Source organism: Rhinoraja longicauda, chromosome 35, assembly GCF_053455715.1.
Source record: "Rhinoraja longicauda isolate Sanriku21f chromosome 35, sRhiLon1.1, whole genome shotgun sequence".
NCBI classification, from domain to species: Eukaryota; Metazoa; Chordata; class Chondrichthyes; order Rajiformes; family Arhynchobatidae; genus Rhinoraja; species Rhinoraja longicauda.
This window is the reverse complement of record NC_135987.1, coordinates 12,752,661-12,773,089: the sequence shown is the minus strand read 5'-3', so window position 1 is coordinate 12,773,089 and position 20,429 is coordinate 12,752,661. Positions and strand designations below refer to the sequence as shown.

Here is a 20,429-nt window from a genome sequence, read left to right as displayed (position 1 = left end):
CTACTGACATCAGCTGAGAGTATTTCCTATATCTTGTAAGAGGCCCTAGTTGCTGTGGACGTGTAGAAAATGTTATGGGCTATTCTTTAAGGATGTGGGACTGCCTTTACAAGGAGAGAGTGGAGGTTTCAGTTGATCTCCAGCTCCTGATTTAAACTAATGGTCAGAGAAGCAACTTGGTTATTTCAAAGATGGAATGGGAAGGAAAGTCAATGCTGACTGTCCTTGTCATCTGTAGAGAATGAATCATAAAAGTTGTGAAGTGTGGGATTTAATAGATTTTCTTTGAAGCCATAAATGGTTTTGATAAGGTTAGGTGAAAAGGACCAATTCCTCTCGCTGAAGGGTCAGTAACTGCTAGTTAATTAATTGGTTTGGTTTATTGTCATGTGTACTGAGGTACAGTGAAAAGCTTTTGTTGTATGCTTTCCAGTCAGCTTTGACAGGAACTTTCTAACTGAATTGGACAGATATTTCAATGGGAAGAAATTGACATGTATTGGGGAAAGAGGAATAAAGTAGGGATAATTGGGTAATTTTATCAATAACAGTGGAATGTGCAGAATGGCATGCTGTTATTTGTTCTATTATGACAGCAACTTAAAGTTTATAATGTGCTATTAATGAAATGAAGCACCACAAGATTCTTGCCTAAAGTATGCTAACATTGTTTACAGTGCCACCTGATTTATACTTCAGACAAACTTCTTTTGCACTTTGCAGAGCCATAGAGTGATACGGTGTGGAAACAGGCCCTTCGGCCCAATTTGCCCGCACTGTCCAACATGTCGAAGCTACACTACTCCCACCTGCCTGAGCTTGGTGCATGTCCCTCCAAATCTGTCCTATCCACGTACCTGTCAACTGTTTCTTAAAAGTTGGGATAGTCCTAGCCTCAACTACCTACTCTGGCAGCTTGTTCCATACACCCACCACCCTTTGTGTGTAAAAGTTACCCTTCGGATTCCGATTAAACAATTTTGCCTTTAACCAATGTCCTCTGGTCCTTGATTCCCCTACTCTGGGCACGAGATTCTGTGCATATACCTGATCTATTCCTCTCATGACTTTATACACCAAATAGCACTTAATCACAATATCACTAGCTACTTAAAAAAATCAATCCAATCATTTAATCCACACATGTCAATGCAGAATAAACGATTGCTTTTAAAACTTAGATACAAAATGCTGGAGTAACTCAGCAGTTCTGGCAGCATCTCTGGAGAAAAAGAGTAGTTGATGTTTCGGGTTGGAACCCTTCTCCAGCATCTGAAGAAGGGTTCCAACCCGAAATGTCAAGTGTTCTTTTTCTGCAGAGATGCTGCCTCATCTGCTGTTAATCTTGCATTTTGTGTCTAACTTCAGAATAAACCAGCAATTGCAGTTCATTCTTTCACAGCTTTAAAAAGCTTGATAATTCATATTTATGTGTCCTCATGAATAGCTCTCCAGACAGCACCCTCGTCTTTGAGGCTGAACATTGTTCATTTAATACCCAGCACAAAATCTCGATTGACACTTTAATCTATGCCATCTAAGATAGGCCTTCAAATAAAACTTTCTCGGCTCTTGGCTCTATTTAAGGAAGAGTTGAGGAATTGTACTGGCATAGGCCAATATTGTTGTCTTATCAACGCTGCATTAACAAATTATTTGACTATTCGCACATGGACTTTGTACTTATTGAGGCTGCACCTTGTATTCTTTTACAGTTCAAAAGACTACCTTTGACTTAAGAGTTTTTTGCGACATGCTGAAAATGTAAAAGTTGTGAAATGTTATCTTGGCTACTATACAGCCCTGTATTTGTTATTTAGATAGATGGGGTTATCGTTGATTGCTTTTGGCTTTACCGACGAACATGGCAAGCTACCCTATGATTCTCAAGCTGAAGCATCTCCGCCCACTTAGACATGTAAACAGGGTGGAAAATGAGTGCATCCTGAAAGATGTGCCTTATGGAGAGGTCTTCAATGCACAGAGGCCAAGAGGACGACCAAAACTTTGCTACAAGGATATGATTAAAAGAGAGATGACAAATTTGAATATTGGCAGTGACAACTAGGAAGTGGCTGCTGAGGACCGGGGGACATTGAGGAAGGACTTCCACGAGGTTATGAAACATCAGTACAGCGTACAGTTCAAGATCCTGCTGGCTAGGTGTCAACGCCACAGAATAATCAATGGCAACATCAACACACTCCCCAATCCAACAGCCAGGTTCATCTTTATTTGTGGAAGCTATAGAAGGGTCTGCTTGTCAAGGATAGGCCTAGTCAGCCACAGCAGAAAATGCAACCATGGATGAGACATTCCCCTCCAAACCGGACGACATCAAAGCCGCACCATCGTCACTCGTAGATGGATGGATGCCCACAGAAGATCACCCTGAAGCTTCAGTTCAGTTCAATTCAGTTTAGTTTATTGTCATGTGTACCGAGGTACAGTCAAAAGTTTTTGTTGCGTGCTATCCAGCCAGCAGAAAGACGATACATGATTACAATCGAGCCCTTTACAGTGTATAGTTACATGATGTGGGAGTAACGTTTAGTGCAAGGTAAAGCCAGGAAAGTCTGATCAAGGAAAGTCCGAGAGTCAGGAAAGGGGTAGGTAGTAGTTCAGCACTGCTCTTTGGTTGTGGTAAAATGATTCAGTTGCTTGATAACAGACTGGCCCTGAATCTGGAGGTGTGTGTTTTCACACTTCTATATCTTTTGCCAGAGGGGAGATGAGGGAGTGGCCAGGGTGCAACTCGTTCTTGATTATGCTGCTGGCCTTGCTGAGGCAGCATGAGGTATAAATTTAGAGCTTCCTGTGATCTAAAGAATTAAATCTTAGCCCGCCTAACCTCTCCTTATAGCTTAGGGTCTTGTGTCCTGGCAATATCCTCGTAAGTCTTCTCTGCACTCTTTCCAGCTTTTTGGATTGTGTCTTTGCCCAATCTTTCCTCCTTCCTGAAGGAGCTATGCCACAAATTTTCATTTTTCAGATCTTGACTAACTGGCAAGGCCGCATTTATTATCCAACAGTTGTGATGGTGAGCTGTACCTCCAACCGCTGCAATTCTTTTGGGGAAGAATGACCGCAGTGCTAATGGGTAGGCAGTTCCAGGATTTAGACCCAAGAACGATGAAGGACTGACAATATATATTTCCATGTCAGGATGAAATGTAATTATCTTGTTTAATAAGTTTTGTTGGAATAGGCTGGGGAGAAATTGCAGCTCATTTTGTAGATAGCACACTGCACCCACTGCGGATGGTGGAGGAAACAAATTTTAGGGTTGTTGTGGCCTTGGAGAAGCAAACTACTTTGTCCTGCATCATGTAGAGCCTCTTGAGAATTGTTGGTGATGCAATTATCTGTTCAGAGTACAGTGTTTCAGCATTTGCTGATGTGCCTTATCGATGGTAGAAAAGCCCTGTAGGAAAATAACTGCAGATGCTGGTACAAATCGAAGGTATCACAAAATGCTGGTGTAACTCAGCAGGTGAGGCAGCATCTCAGGAGAGAAGGAATGGGTGACATTTCGGGTCTTCAGTCTGAAGAAGGGTCTCGACCCGAAACATCACCCATTCCTTCTCTCCTGAGATGCTGCCTCACCTGCTGAGTTACTCCAGCATTTTGTGATACCGTGGAAAAGCCTTGCTTCACTTGAGTCACTTGCCATTAGTACTTGTCCTCTGATCTGCTCTTTAGCCATAGTATTCTAGACCTGACCCAATTGAGTTTCTGGTGAATGGTGTTGATGATGGGAGAATTGGTGATCCTGATGCTGTTGAATGTCGAGGGTAGATGGTTCTAATTTTTTCTTGTTGATGGTTATTGTTTAGAACGTCTGTGGCATGAATGTTCTTTGCCATTGACCTGCCTTAGCTTGAATGTTGTTTAGTTCCTGCTGCATGCAACATGGGCTGCTTTATCTGTTGAGTTGAGAATGGAATTCAAGAATGGGCAATAATTTGATCATCAGCAAGCATGTTCCCACGGCTTTCACATGGTCTGAAGAATGTCATTGTTGAAGACACTGAAGATCTAAATGCTGCAATCATTTACAATTGCATTTAATTTTTAACTTGTCAGAGGTTGTTGTTCTGCCATTTACCGCAGTCTTTCCAAGGCATTTGTTGAAAGTTTGTGCATGATATGTGAAGGAGACTTCTCACCAGGTGAGCAATAGTAGACAATGTACAGAATGAACCTGAATACTTTGTCCAATTGATGTCAAGAACAACTATTCAAGGACATATTAAGCTGTGCCCAGAAGCTACAGTAACTGGAAAAAAAAACATCCATGCAAAAACCTTCCATGCAAAATCTCAGTGAAGATGTTTACTCAGTCATTGTGCATTTGAGTATTGCTGAAGTGGCACAACATGTATATAGTAGTTTAGTATTGAGATGCAGCGTGGAAACGTCTCCTTTAGCCCACTGAGTCCGCACCAATGTGTGTTCACCCGCACACCTGTTTTATTCTCCGCACTGGGGACAACTTGAAGAAGTCACTTACCAACAAACTGCACATCTTTGAAATGTGGGAGGAAACCGTAGCAACCAGAGAAGTCCCACGTGGTCATAAAGAGAACATACAAATTCTGTACAGACAGCACCCATAGTCATGATCGAACCCGGGTCTCTGGCATTGTAAGGCAGTAACTCTACTGCTGTGCCACTGTGTCGCCTCTGTGCCGTTTAGTAAGTTTAGGGCGAATGTTTGCACCAATGTCTAAATTTCAAAACTGGTAAACATTTATCTTTAAGAAGTGATTTGCAAATAGGTTGAAACAGAATAGGAATGTTGAAGATTTATCATTAACTTAAATTTAGCAAAAACCGTAGTAATTCACTACATTAAAATATTAAGAAATAACTAATTGCAGCCTAAAACTAAAGCATTTCAGTGTTGTTTACAAATAGATCTTTTGTTACATTTATCACTATGTTATTATAAGTTATAGAAACTGTAGGTAAAAATATCTTTAAAGGTGATAATGACACAAGGCTTAGACCCTAGCCTAGACCATGGAGTAAGTAGAAGAATACTAGTTTTAAAATTACTTGTTTCTAGCAGCACATTACATTTACCTTCATCAGAAAAATGACTGCTTGGAGAAATTATGTGACACAACCTTTCCTTTAAATAGCACCATTAATGGTGGGAGAAAAGGTCATAAGGCATCTACCCTTGGACTATTCTTGATCGGGCTTTGCTGGCTTTACCTTGCACTATACGTTATTCCCTTATGTATTTATACACTGTAAATGGGTCAATTGTAAGCATGAATTTATCTGCTGGCTGGATAGCACATAACAAAAGCTTTTCACTGTACCTTGGTATACGAGACAATAAATTAAACTAACTGCAGAACTTGTAATCAGTAAATACACACAATGCCTGCGGATTAAAAATAAATGTTAATGTTACTAATTCTTTTCAAAGAAACACAGTTTTTTAATTACCCAAAATTAACATTTTCCCCCAAGCTCCATGTGTTTGGTATAAAATTTGTGGAAGAATGTGCTTGGTGGTTAGATAACTTTGCTCCAAGAATTTTAGAAGCACTTCTTAGTAAGTTAATTACTTTTGAAGTTTAGTACCTAAAATGATTTAGTCGAACTTGGCGAGTTTGTCTAAGGATACTTGGAGCTCTCCCCTTTGGGTATCTCAGTGGAGGTTCACTGTTAATGGAGTGTTGGATAAGGAAAGGAGGAATGAAATCAAAAGCCAGAGGTGGGAACATGTGTGAAAGAGGAGGGAAAGGGGATGTCAAAGGGAAATATGGAGTCGGGGATGGGAGACGATCATACAGAGGAGGGCGAACAAGCGTGGTGACTAGCTTGGTGGGAGATCTGTGTGGAAAAAGTGCGGGAGGGTATATTACATGAAATTGGAAAATTCAATGATCATACTGTTGGACTGTAGTCTACCCAAGTGGGATACGAGGTGCTGTTCTTCTCAGTTTGTGTGTGACCTCACTCTGGCAATACAGAAGTACAAGGACTATGTTGTCTATAACAAGGTCGCTATGGAATTTGGAGTGTTAAACTGTTCTCAGAAAGAACCTGGCTTAATCTATAAATTGAAAGGGACAGAATGTTTTGACCTGTGACGATGGGCAATGTACTTTGCATTGGCAGGATAGGTGATCCAACAATTTACAAGGGCAGTAGTCCCATACATGAAGTTGTGTCACACTCAACTAGCTGTCGGGAGGGCTACATCATGGTAGGTGACACTACACTTTCAAAATGTGTTTCAACACAATAAGTGATTTAGAGGAAGATGGGAAAGTACATCAAGAGATTCTTCATGACTACTTGGAAAAACAAAGCGGATCTCTACAAATCTTGGGAACTCTGGCGTATGATTGTTCAAAACGGCTGTCAGACGTTATGGGGAGAAGGCAGGAGAATAGGGTTAGGAGGGAGCGATAGATCAGCCATGGGTGACTGGTGTAGACGATCGGCTGAATGGCCTAATTCTACTTCTGTCACTTATGATCTTCTGAAAATGGTAGAAAGAGCATCTAGCTGGCACTGTACAAACAGAAGCAACACGCCAAGCAGTCCTTGCGCCATCCCGATTAAGAACCACCAGCCCACCTGCATTAGATGCAACAGTGATGTCAGTAACCACATGAATGGATAAAATTCATCCTTGATCCTGAAGGTCTGCCTAAGAAGGAAGGTGGAAACTTAAAGATGCTTTCGTTGGCCTTATCATCTGAGGAGGAAAGTGAATGGTAGTAACTGCAACTTTCAAAACAGGTTAATCGTCATAATTTACAATGCCAGCTTGAAAACCATGTTCTTTTGAACTCGAAGGGATAGTAAAGAATCCATATTGAATTATTATCAATGGATGTTGTTGTATATCCTGTTTGAAGTAAAGTTAAATGATTCTCTTGGAATGCAGCAAGACATTTGGTTTATTACCGTTAATGGTGAAATGGGCAGTGGTGCTGAATTTTTTTTCCATCTTTGAAAGTGATTTTGAAATAATATATAATGAATAAAATTCTTATTTTGGGGTTTTCCTGCCAATTTACAACCTTGATTTTTTTTTTTTGCAGATTCATCACAATGATCGATAAAGGCATTTATGTTGTGCAAGGTGAAATAAATAGTGTTGTTGGTGCCATTAAACGAAATTCAAGATGGACTACGCATACTCCATTGGTAAGTTGTAGTATTATGTTTGCTGCTCTCATAGCTCATAAAAACAAAATGCACAAAACTATGCACTGTTGCAAACAACGTGAACTGATTATTGCGTGGGTGCTTATCCATGAATCTGATTTTAGGGTTGGCACTAGATTTGTTTTTGTCTGCTGGTCATTGTCTTGGGATTGTTTTGAGTCATAACTTTAGGTCTCTATGTAAAAGGTTGTGTCATGCTTAAATGGTCTGGTAGGCATTACTGGTCTGCTCTCAGGTCATTGACCTTAAAAGCCGAGACTATACTTCAGAACCAAACTTTATGATTCACCCCGTGTGAGAAATATTTTTGTTAACTGGGCAATTTATTCCCAATGTTGCATTTGACATTGAGCTCAAACGTTCACTTACCACCATCTCAGTAGGATGAGTGGAATGAGGAACCAGGAATAGTTGATTTTTTTTTTCCTTCTTGCCCAGTCCCAATGGATCTCTATGTGCTGTCCTGTGCTAGGTGAATTTAGTAATGTAGTTCACAACCACTGGGCATGACCAAAGAAGTAAAAGCTCTTATTTCCACCATCTGCTAACATATGCTCTTTAAACTTCAGAAAGAACCCCCAAACTGATCATCTATTTGGATGAAGTTGTTCTTATTTAAGTTCAGAGTTGTATGCCAATTTTAATTTTTGATATATTTATTCTTTTTCCTTGATGGCCATATACTTTGAATTGGTGCTGGGTTGTGAAGAGAGTAATTAATGTATTGTAACTGTAATAACATTGTCCAGCTGTGAGCAGCAATTTGTTTATTTAACACCTGAAATAAAAGGCTTCAACAGGGTGGTCCCTCATTTTTTAAAACACAGCACTCACTGCCCATTATCCCTTTTTCTCCCGCTGCCACTGTCTTCCATTCTTTCTGAAGGATACTGATGTCTGGGATTGTTGTACAGGTGTTGGCCATTATTGGCTATTTCATTTAAACACACTATTCATCATGAGCTCAGAAATGAAAGCTGTGACTGAGCCCATGTGCAATGACATTGAAACTTTACAACAGAAACAATTTGATAGAATAGTATTTTCTGCTTCTTGCTGGATCCTGAAGCTTTGGTTACTTTTGCTGTCCTTAATAGTGTCTAAGATTTTCATGAATAGCTTTTCATTGGGTTGAGAGAGAGTTTTTTTGTTTCTTTGGGTACTTGTACATCGCTGTTAATTCAGGAGCAAATAATTTGTTTGCTTATTTATTTGTGAATAAGCTCCATTTGACTGATAGTTAAATTTTATTTGTATATATTCAAAAGGATGTGTTGGGACAGGATGGGAGTCCCTCTTTATTGGCACATTTCTTTACTCAAAAGTCACATTGCTGATACAGTTGGAAGGTGCAAGCTTTTCCTGTTGTTCAAGCGGACTATGCAGCCATTATGACCACCGCAGTGGAAGATGCCAAGAGAAACTACATGCTTCCAAACTGGAAGAGGAAAATATATTGTCAGATATTTCATGGTCAAGGTTCCTGAGGGGCATAGGAAGCCATCCACTATTTGTCATTGTTGTTAAATGATGGATTTCACATTGGTATTTGAAGAAATGCAAACTGGGGGTATTCTTAAAGATGTGAATCATTTTGGTTTACTGATTTTTAATCTGAAAGTGGCAGATAATTGTAACAGGAAAATCCTGTATTCAAATCGACTGGAAGCTGTTCATTTTAAATTGGTTCTTTGATGTTTTTATGGAAATCATTAATGTAATTGCATCCAAAAATGTTCTTGATAGAGAAGTGAATTTGTATTTAAGGGGGACAGTCACTCAAACTCTGCAATTACAGAAATTGAAATGAAAAGATAATCTTGATGTTGCTGGTTAGAACTTCTATGTTATTTTAAAATGTAAAATCTGATCTTTAAGTTACAGCTCAAAGTGAGAGAAGGGACATGGTGTGAAACTGCACTAAATTAATTGAAAATTTTACTTCAGATAGGCAATTGTTAAACTTTGGTTTCATGATTTCATCTGCAAATTCAGTTTACAGTCATTGGAAAACGATCACTTGGTGGAATTGTTGAAAAGTAGAGTAAAACGTAATCAATTACAATTTAAATGTATCACTTTAGAATTTATTGATTATGGAGACCCCTTATGCTTTGATAGTAACCATATGTATTTAAGCAAGTTTCTGCCTTTTTGGAAGTCTGCACATTACCTGGAAATATTTTCATACGCAGTCACATTTGATCATATTTGGTTTTAACTGCATTTCAGTCTCTTAGCCGAGGATGCTTTTTTATTTTTTGTTGAACTTTTTACAACTGGCTTTGAATATTACATTTGAGTACCTGCTACACTGATATAACTGCTGTATGCAGCTTACTTTTATAGTTTTCCTACTGGTGAACGATATGTATTTTTAATACTTCCTTTCCTTATCTCAAGTATTTCCACATTAATGTTATGTTCTGTATTCTTTCCTCTTTGCTCTTTCGTGTGCGAGACAAGATCCCATTTGGTGCTGTTCCCTTGTAGCAGAAATTAGTCTTTTCCTTGATGTTTGCACAAGAATAGTTTCCATACAATTAGAAACAGGAATCCTGTCTTGTATTTTATTCCAACGGGAATCATGCCTTCTATTTTATTCCTCATTTCTTTGGAAGCATTTGAGGTCAATTAAGCTGTCCTTTTGGTTGTCTTGGATGTTATTAGCTCAGCTTAAAGAGGGTGACAATTGAAACCTCTGTGCCCAATGAGATCCAACTATGTGTTGGTTGGATTGAACAGAGTATATTAAATCCTTGGGTTCACAAAATCAGGATGAATGAGAAAGTGCTGGTGATATTGAAAGTGGTTCCTATGTGACTTCATTTCAAAGCTTGACAAACTGATGTGAGCTGGATGAGACCTGAGTGGATGTGACTGGTGCAAACAAAAGAATTGATTCCTCTGATTTGGATTGACCATGGCCAGGTTGGGATTTAATTTTTATATAAGTACACTTTGAAAACCTAAGTTCTTTTAGCTTGTCTTTAAAAAAAAAGTACATATAATATGTATGGCTAAATAACTTGCATGGTTTAGAAATGACTACCATCAGCTCTATCATGCGTTTTGTCTCTGATTTTGTTTTCACAGTAAAGATAACATTCATCTGGTCTCGCGTGTTCTTTTTGGATAGTCACACGTTATGTAAAAAACAATACTATTTTGTTTCTCAGGCAATCTGTCTAGCTCTTTGCTCCTGCCTTCTATTTTTTACTGCTTTGTCTTCCATTTCTTTTGCTGCTGCAGACTGTATTTCTGGGAGAGAGCAAACCAACCAGGCCGTATCAGGTATGTCATAGTATTTTTACTGTGATGTATCTGCTGCGTGCTTGTTACTTAAGTGTAGCATCAGGTGGGTGCCAGATGTTTGATGTAAAATTGCTTGTATGTTGCACTGTTATGTTCATGGCTGCAAGCTCTACATTGTGGGCCATTTTGAAGTTTAGACTTTATTTTTGTTGGAAGATGTGTTGAGCTAGCATGTTAAAACATGTTGTGCAAGAAGGTGACACTGGCAGATCAGGGACCGTACGTTTCGACTGGCAGTGTAAGTCAAAGTCTCGATTGGCACCAAATTCTTAACCAATAATTATACATTTTGGGAAGAATGTTTAGATTTCCTTGGAACCATTTATACCTTTTTTGTTTTGGAACTTGCTTTTTATGTGGCATTGATGATTTGTGATAAATGATGAGCTTGTACTGGTGCTCAGTTTTTAATATGTAGGAATTAATTGGAATAATGGAAGTCTTTGGGCCTGATCTGTTGTTCATTGGGATCATGGTTGATCTGTATATTAATTATATTTGTCTCATTGACTCTTTCACAATTTTATAAAAGGTATGGATAACCATATTTATTAACCTCTGATAAAATAAATTATTTGAAATCATTTTCACTACCTTTTGTGTGAGTGAGTTTAAATAGATTGGTTAAAAATTAATAATAGAGACAAAAAATTATTATTGCTCCATTTTTGACAGAGGTTATTCATCCTGGTTAGATTACCCAGCATTTTGGAATCCCTAGTTGCAGTTTAGTTTTTTAAAAAAAGCAGACTATGGAACATCTACGGCATTGACAGCCAGACATCATGATCAGAAGCCCATTCTGTGAATGAGCCATTGTCCGTAGAAGATAATAGATTTTATTTCTTTGTGACTGATTTTAAATTTGCTGATGTTGCCATGCAGTATAGTCTTTGGCTTATATACTATTCACTTTGAACTAGGATTTACCGTAACTACCCAGGAAAAAGTCTCAAGTGTAAACTAATGTAAAAAATTATAGAGCTAAATGGCACAGAAATAGACCTTTCGGCCCAAATCATCCATGACGACCAAGTTGACTAACCAAGCTAGTCCCACCTTGCCTGTGCCTGGCCCATTTCCCTTCAAACCTTCCCTATTCGTGGCTGTCCAAGTATTGTTTGAATGTCATAATTATACCTCCCTCTACCACTTCCTCAGGCAGCACGTTCCATCCTCCTGTGAGAAAGGTGCCCCTCACACCCTTTTTAAATCTTTCTACTCTTACCTTGAAACATTGTCCTCCAGTTTTCAGAATCACCTACCCTGGATAAAAGACTGTGTTTATTTACCTTGTTTATGCCCCTTGTGGTTTTGGAAACCTCTATATTAATCATCCCTCAGCCTGCTATGCTCCAGAGGAAAAAAGACACAGTCTCTCTCAGTAAGTCAATCCTGCCAAATCTGGCAACATCCCCATAAATCTCCTCCGCACTCTTTCCAGTTTATTGACATCCTTCCGATAGCAGAGTGATCAGAACTGTGTAGACTAATCCAAATGTGGGCATAACATCATACTGTAAGCTGTAACATGGCACCCCAACTCCTGTACTCTATACACTGTCTGATGAAAGCAAATGTGCCAAACAACACTCCATAGGGCTCTACAATTTACTGTGTCAGGCCAGTGCATCTACTTTCAATGGCCAAAAAAGCACACAAAAACCTCTACTTCCTAAGAAGGCTAAGGAAGTTTGGCATGTCCCCAACAACTCTCACCAGCTTCTATAAATGTACCGTAGAAATCATTTTATTGGGATGCATAGTTCGGGAACAATTTGAGAACGGTTCCATCGAAGACTGCAAGTAATTGCAGAGAATTGTGGATGTAGCCCAGACCATCAAACTGACCAGTCTCGCCTCCATTTACACCTCGTGCTACCTCAGCAAGGCCACCAGCATAATCAAGGACTAGTCACACCCCGGCCACTCTCCTCCCCTCTCCCATCAGGCAAGAGGTATAGAAGTGTGAAAACACACACCTCCAGCTTCAGGGATAGTTGCTTCCCAGCTGTTATCGGGCAACTGAACCATCCTACCAACAATTAGAGAGCAGCCCTGAACTACTATCTACCTCATTGGAGACCCTCGGACTATCTTTAAATGGACTTTACTGGACTTTATCTTGCACTAAATGTTATTCCCTTTATTGTGCATCTATACATTGTGGATGGTTCGATTGTAATCATGTACTGTCTTTCTGCTGACTGGTTAGCATGCAACAAAAGCTTTTCACTGTACTTCTGTACATGCGACAATAAACTAAGTCAAACGAAACATTTCTTGGTTTTAGTATATCCTTGCAGTTAATGCTCTTAACTTGGGAATAAATGTTATAATTTACATTGTTCTATTATCTGTTTTTACTTCAGGAAGAAGACCAAGATCCGCTTCTAAATTGTTTCAACCATCTTAAAGAAGTGCTGAACCATATAACAGGTACCGACTAGTTTGCTGCTGTATAAGATACCGTCATTTATTTTCAAGTAGGCCATTTTAAACATTTGACATCATGTGATGCAACCTAACCTTCCTAGTATTTTTAGTACTTCCTAGTAACCTAACATCAGTATTTTTTATAAAGAATTTAAGTTTAGGTAAAATAAATTGTTTGACAGAGGTATAATAGTAAACAAAGTTGCCTTTCAAGTAACTAAATAAATGTCAAAAATACTGGAAATACTCAGCAAGTCAGACCGAATCTGTGGAGAGAAACAGTCAACTTTACAGGTTGATTAACCTTTATCAGAACTAGACAAAGTTAGAAATCAAACATGCTAAGAACTAGGAGACTCCTTGAAAAATATAGACAGTACTGGCGAGTACTTAAAATGGGAATTAGAAGAGATTGCAGGGGCCCTGATAGATTGTTGCATCTTGATTAGCTGAGGTATAAGAAGACTGGAGGATAGTGAATGTTTCTTTCTTCAAGAAGGGCAGTATGGATATGCCAGGTAACTTAAAGGTAACATAAAGTCGTACAGTGTGGAACGTTGACCAAGCTTTATAGCTGAGCTGGTCTAATTTGCATCCGTTTAGCCCATATGCTCCTTTCCTATCCATGTTCCTGTCTATCTGTCTTGGACGTCAATGGTAGGCCGCTGGGAGTGTTGTAGATGTCAGAGTATAGGTCATACCTCCCAGAAAGTGGTGTCACAGGTAGATAGGATGGTCAAGAAAGCTTTTGGTGCATGTAGGAAGGAACTGCAGATGCTGGTTTAAACCAAAGAATGTCCTGTGGCTAGTCCGATATGTGGTTGACCTTGTTAAGGGACACAATGCACCACTTTGGAGTTATGTTTGTTGCCACTAAATCTCCTGTCTGTGCCCCCTAACTATAGAGTCCCCTATTACTCTTGCTAACCTAGTCTTTGCCCTTCCCTGCTTTACAATAGGAACAGAATGAAGATGCTGTTTCTGTGTTCTATGATTTAATTCTTGTTCAAGAAGATGTCCATAGCAGGGTGGAGAATGGGAGACTGAATGATGCAAGTGATATTGATGTTGGCTGAAAGAGGATGATTAATGCTTAATTGCAGAGTTTGTGATGAAGCAAATGAGAAGAAAAATTTGCTGGAAATGAGTTCCGAACCATTTCAGTTCCTGGAAATCTGAAATACATGACATTTCTGGTAATGACAGAAGGTCGCACAGCAGTTTACAGATAATTTTACAGATTGACCTTGCAATGAAACTGTCCTGATCTGATACAGACTGGGAAGTCTGATTATCTGAAGTTAATAGTTAAATAATACAGAATCATGAGAGCTGTAGCGTGTAATTTTGACAGTTTGTCTGCTGTTCCTTGAGCTCGCATTCGGCTTTGTTGGAACAGTGTAAGAGGTCAAACACTGAGGTCATTGTGGGCAGGAGAAATGTTAAAGAAGGCTAGAAATTCAGGGTCAACCTAGCAGTTATTGGAAGTGTCCGTTTTTTTAGTTTACTGGTGCTACTTCTTGCTCTTGTAAAGAACTCGAACATTTCAAAAGATTTGCCACCAGATTTTTAAATGCCTGATGATCATAATACATAGGAGAAGAATTAGGCCATTCAATCATGACTGATCTATTTTTCCCTCTCAACCCCATTCTCCCTGTAACCTTTTACGCCCTTACTGATGAAGGACCTATCAATTCCCACTTTTAAAATACTCAATGTCTTGGCCTCCACCACCATCTGTGGCAATGAATTCCACCAGTCTCTGGCTAAAGAAAATTTTCCTCAGCTCCATTCTAAAGGTACATCCTTTTATTCTGAGGTTGTGCCCTCTGGTTCTGGACTCTCCCGTTACTGGAAACAGTCTTTCCAAATTCAATGACACCTTCCGTTTGTGCTCTGAGTTGTCTTCCTGTTCCCTATCTACTGTGGTTGATAGGGCTTTGAAGAATGCCCATTCCTTTTCCCATATTTCAACTCTCACCCCTTCTGCTCAACATGGTTAGAATTTCCCATGTCCTTCCTTTATCCCGCCCTCAACCCCCTCCCCCCACATGCAGGATGTACGCTCAATATAATTTCAACCATCTTCCCTGTGTTGTCTCGTATTAGATATACAAAACAGGTTGGGTGACTGCCGTTCAGAATCTTTCTGTTAAGTCTGCAACGGTGATACAGAGGCTCAAATTGCCTTCCACTTTAATCATCCATTGCACTCTCCCTCTGAGTTTACCCTATTGCATTGTTACAAAAAGGTAAGCATTTCCATTGCACGAGTTATGGCACTCAGGATAAACATTTGAATTTAGCAATTGAAAAGCAAAAACCTGCATTTGTGAATATTGGAAATGTTCAGAATCAGGCAGTGTGCAGGGTGAGAAATAGAGTTGCTGTTTCAGGTCAATGACCATAGTTTTGATGAAAGCTCATTATACTGCAACATCAGCCATGCCTGTCATTCCCTTGGTACGACCTAACCTCCGAGCATTGCCTGATTTATGTCAAATTTATAGCAACTTTAGCAGTGTTTTGTAGCTAATTTCTTGCGTTGTTCCAGTATTGTATCTGCAGCATTTTCTTTGTAGAAAAATAGGTGTCAATAGGCATATCGTTGTCCCTGTTGATGTCTATGGTGGATCATCGTCCTGTAAATTGTTTAAGCTGTTTGGGAATCTGACTACCTAACCTAATCAACACATTTCATTTTAGTAATATTTTTTATTATAAAACTGATTGCATTAGAAAGTCTAGTTTTTAAACTTTGTCGAGGTGCTTCTACGCTATTCTGGCATGCACCGTTACAAAACTAGCACTGCTTATCTTTCTATTCACAAAATGCTGGAGTAACTCAGCAGGTCAGGCAGCATCTCGGGAGAGAAGGAATGGGTGACGTTTCGGGTCGAGACCCTTCTTCAGACTGATGTCAGGGGTGGGACAAAGGAAGGATATAGGTGGAGACAGGAAGATAGAGGGAGATCTGGGAAGGAGGAGGGGAAGGGAGGGACAGAGGAGCTATCTGAAGTTGGAGAAGTCGACGTTCATACCACCGGGCTGCAAACTGCCCAGGCGAAATATGAGGTGCTGCTCCTCCAATTTCCGGCGGGCCTCACTATGGCACTGGAGGAGGCCCATGACAGAGAGGTCAGACTGGGAATGGGAGGGGGAGTTGAAGTGCTGGGCCACCGGGAGATCAGTTGCGTTAATGCGGACCGAGCGCAGGTGTTCAGCGAAGCGATCGCCGAGCCTGCGCTTGGTTTCGCCGATATAAATAAGTTGACATCTAGAGCAGCGGATGCAATAGATGAGGTTGCAGGAGGTGCAGGTGAACCTCTGTCTCACCTGGAAAGACTGTTTGGGTCCTTTGATGGAGTTGAGGGGGGAGGTAAAGGGACAGGTGTTGCATCTCGTGCGGTTGCAAGGGAAAGTGCCCAGGGTTGGGGTGGTTTGGGTAGGAAGGGACGAGTGGACCAGGGAGTTACGGAGGGAACGGTCTCTGCGGAACGCAGAGAGGGGAGGGGATGGGAAGATATGGCCAGTGGTGGGGTCCCGTTGTACGTGACGGAAATGTTGGTGGATGATATATTGGATCCGGTGGGGTGGAAGGTGAGAACGAGGGGGATCCTGTCCTTGTTGCGAGTGGGGGGAGGGGGAGCAAGAGCGGAGCTGCGGGATGTAGAAGAGACCCTAGTGAGAGCCTCATCTATAATGGAGGAGGGGAAGCCCCGTTTTCTGAAGAACGAGGGCATCTCGGAAGCCCTAGTCTGAAACACCTCATCCCGGGCGCAGATGCGGCGTAGACGGAGGAATTGGGAGTAGGGGATAGACTTTTTGCAGGGGACCGGGTGGGAAGAAGTGTAGTCCAGATAGCTGTGCGAGTCGGTGGGCTTGTAGTAAATGTCCGTCACCAGTCTGTCTCCTGTGATGGAGATGGTGAGGTCCAGAAACGGGAGGGAGATGTCAGAGATAGTCCAGGTATATTTAAGGGCAGGATGGAAATTGGAGGTGAAGTGTATGAAGTCAGTGAGTTCTGCATGGGTGCAAGAGGTAGCACCAATGCAGTCGTCGATGTAGCGGAGGTAGAGTTCGGGGATGGGGCCAGTGTACGTCTGGAACAGGGATTGTTCGACGTACCCGACAAAGAGGCAGGCGTAGCTAGGGCCCATGCGAGTGCCCATAGCTACGCCTCTGGTTTGGAGGAAGTGGGAGGAGTCAAAGGAGAAGTTGTTGAGGGTAAGAACCAGCTCTGCTAGGCAGAGGAGAGTGTTGGTCGATGGGGATTGGCTGGTTCTACGGTCGAGGAAGAAACGGAGGGCTTCGAGATCATCCTTGCTCTTTCCCCTGTCCTTTGTTCTTATTCTTCTACCATTTATATTGCTTTGAGGCAGACAGTCTACAGAACCCTCCCGCAGCCAGCACCACCATTACTGATCATTCAATATATCTTGGCATATCTGTGATAGGGAAGAGATGCTTTGTTGTCTTCACCCTCCCAATTCCCAATCCTGACGGAAGGTCATTGATCTGAGATGTTAAATGTGATTTTTTTTTTTCCTCGTGGATGTTGCAATGTATCTGTTGGAAAATAACTGCAGATGGTGGTACAAATCGAAGGTATCACAAAATGCTGGAGTAACTCAGCGGGTCAGGCAGCAACTCTGGAGAGAAGGAATGGGTGACGTTTCGGGTCTGAAAAAGAGTCTCGACCTGAAATGTCACATATTCCTTCTCTCCAGAGATGCTGCCTTACCTGCTGAGTTACTCCAGCATTTTGCAATGTTCTAGTAATTTCTATTTTTCTTTTGGATTTCTTTAGTTTTTTCCCCCCATGATAATTAATTTGCAATCACTTCATGTTCATCACAACATGTTATCCATTGCATTGATGATTAACATGAAGGAACCAAAGGATGATATAACAGGTCTTTTTTGATATGACAAGCTTCAGTTGTTTAGATACCAGAATGAAAATGGAAACTAACAATTTGCATCGTGCAATTTGCAGTCTTCCAAAATGTTTTGATTACATAGAGCAAGGTGGAGAGAAATCAAGGAAATGGCATTGAAATATGGATACATTTTAACAAATGGTAACTTGTAAGATTTTCACTTGTACTATATTATGCATTTCTTGAAGGTTGACCAGTGTTCCTTTTGCAATTAAGGACATTGTGAAGAACCAGATCTATATTCCCGTATTTGGGTTATCTGCGTAAAACTGCAAAAATATTTATGGGGTTGACAGTTTAGCTGCAGGGAGATTTGTATGGGGTGGGGGGGGGGGGCAGGGTATTAGAATTACCTATTTGGAATAGTGAGTGCTGAGCATAAATTTCTTCAGAGCTGACCATCTTTACCATACTCAACTATTATGCATATTGGAAACAGTAAGTAATAGATTTTGGGTTACCAAGGGAATAAAGGGTATGAAAGCAAACACTGAATGGCTTACTGCTATGCTTATTTCATACATTCGTAGCAGTCAACATTTGATAAAGATTTTTTCAGCAAATAAATGGCATGATTTTAATGTACTTTTATATAGCATGTTAGTCAAGTTAATATTCTCTTGAAGGTTTGGTCTTTTTTAAGGTTGGTAGAATATAATTCAATAATTTTTTCTAATCAAATGAGCCGCATTGTAATAAATTCCAACATGGTTTGAAATGCTTTTTTTTTTGCACCAAGACTCTGAACTGAAATATTTGATCAGGTGTGGGAGAAATATCCATTGTGAAGCAGTGTTCTTTAGATTTGTCAATATTATCTCTTTTTCCCATTTTATGGATTTCAGAGTTTATTTATAATTTTCAGATTCCCTCAGGAAGTCATAACATGGTTTGTTCATTATTTAACCAAAAATTGTAATGAACTGAGTGAGGCAGTGTAAATGTTAAGCAGGGTTCCTGTAGTGCACAGTTTGCTCCTGTGTGTTGCCTCATGGTATCTCTGTGCAAAGTGCTTCCCGTAATCCCTGACCCACCTGCACAGAGCTGTGCTTCAGTGCTGCAAATTGTGGAACAGATGCTTACTGTAGCAGAGCACACATTTAATAGAGTTTATAATGTTTATGCTGGATAAACAAACCTGGTTAAAATAGATGTATTTTTCTGCAGATTACTCTTGCAGAACCCATTTTAATATTTTAAAATGTTAATTGTGGTTTGGGAAGTTTATTTTTTGTTGTCTTGAATGGTGGTGTTAAAAGATTAGGAGAAAACATTTTTGATATCTAGCACTTGTATTGTCTATGACGTTAAATATTGTTTAGTTCAACATCCTGTCTTTATGTAAAAAAAACAAGTTAACTGGTTTATTTATTTCCCAATTTGATCTGTCTTCAGTGATTTCAAACAATGTTCTGATCGGATACTTTCACTGACAATTACTCGTGTCCCTTTTCAATGATTTACAGTGATTACAATGCTTTGTTGCATCATTTTCCAGCTAGCTCTGCGAACATGCAGAAGGGCCTGTTCCTAAGGGCTTGTTGCCATACCATATCTCTAAACGAAACGTTACATTATAGAAATTAGTGTCATTAAAACAATTGTGTCAATGGGGAAAAGGGAAATTAGGGGCTTGAGAGTTTCAGACTTTGCAATTACAAAGTTATTTTTTCCCCCCCAATAATAAATATGCTTGTAATAGATACATTGAACTTGTTGCTGCAAGCTAAAAATACAAATGCTAAATGCATGTTTCATTGTTTTATAGTATAGTTATACAAGCATGAATAAAGTGATTAGTTGTCAATTTCCAAGTAACTCTCTAAAACCAGCCTCCTGGAGTGAAAGTGGCAGTCTGTGTTTCTTAAGAGGCAATGGTGGTTGATACTGTGGGGCTTGTTCATGATTGAAATTGTGTAACCAATTTGACCCACTTAATACCAGTGGTGTTCCCCAGATCATCAATGAGTTACATCCAATTTGTGTGGGGAAAATGTGCATTATAGCAGAACCACATGTTTAAATACAGGCGAGGAAAATAATATACTGTACCTCAAAGTCTAAATTTGAAGTTTCCTAGTTGATGTTAGCATACCATATTTTCAGTTGAGAAGAAGCTGAATGTTTTGCTGATAATATGACATCAATGTAGATTATATGCAAATATAATACGTTCTTAATCATTGGCTTCAGTACCATAAATAAGCTTCATTTTTATGCAGTTCTGATCAGGCCATTCACAGGAAGATGTGGAAACTTTGGAGAAGGAGCTGAAGAGATTAACCAGGATGCTGCCTGCATTAGAATATATTAGTTATGAGAAGTCGGATAAGCATGGAATGTTTTTTCCCCTGGAATATCTGAGGTTGAGGGAGACCTGATATAAGTATATAAAATTATGAGAGGCATTGATAGGGTAGACGGTCAAAATCTTTTTCCCAGAGTGGAAATGTCAAATGCTAGAGCGAGTAGCTTTAAAGACTGGCGATGTCATGGAATGAGACAGCATGGAAACCAACCCTTTGGCTC

At 40.0% G+C, this 20,429-nt stretch overlaps 1 protein-coding gene across 7 annotated transcripts in view; it reads left to right on the top strand.

Moving 5' to 3' along the window:
- gbf1 (golgi brefeldin A resistant guanine nucleotide exchange factor 1) overlaps positions 1 to 20,429 on the top strand; it is a 165,415-nt gene that overhangs the window by 429 nt on the left and 144,557 nt on the right. For 4 of the 7 annotated variants that reach the window (XM_078428585.1, XM_078428581.1, XM_078428580.1 and 1 more), the window contains exons 2-4: positions 7,077 to 7,182; positions 10,456 to 10,497; positions 12,891 to 12,957. In XM_078428585.1, the coding sequence (XP_078284711.1) occupies positions 7,077 to 7,182; positions 10,456 to 10,497; positions 12,891 to 12,957 (215 nt within the window). The remainder of the gene's footprint in view (positions 1 to 7,076; positions 7,183 to 10,455; positions 10,498 to 12,890; positions 12,958 to 20,429) is intronic. The other 3 variants (XM_078428587.1, XM_078428586.1, XM_078428583.1) reach the window with 1 other exon arrangement.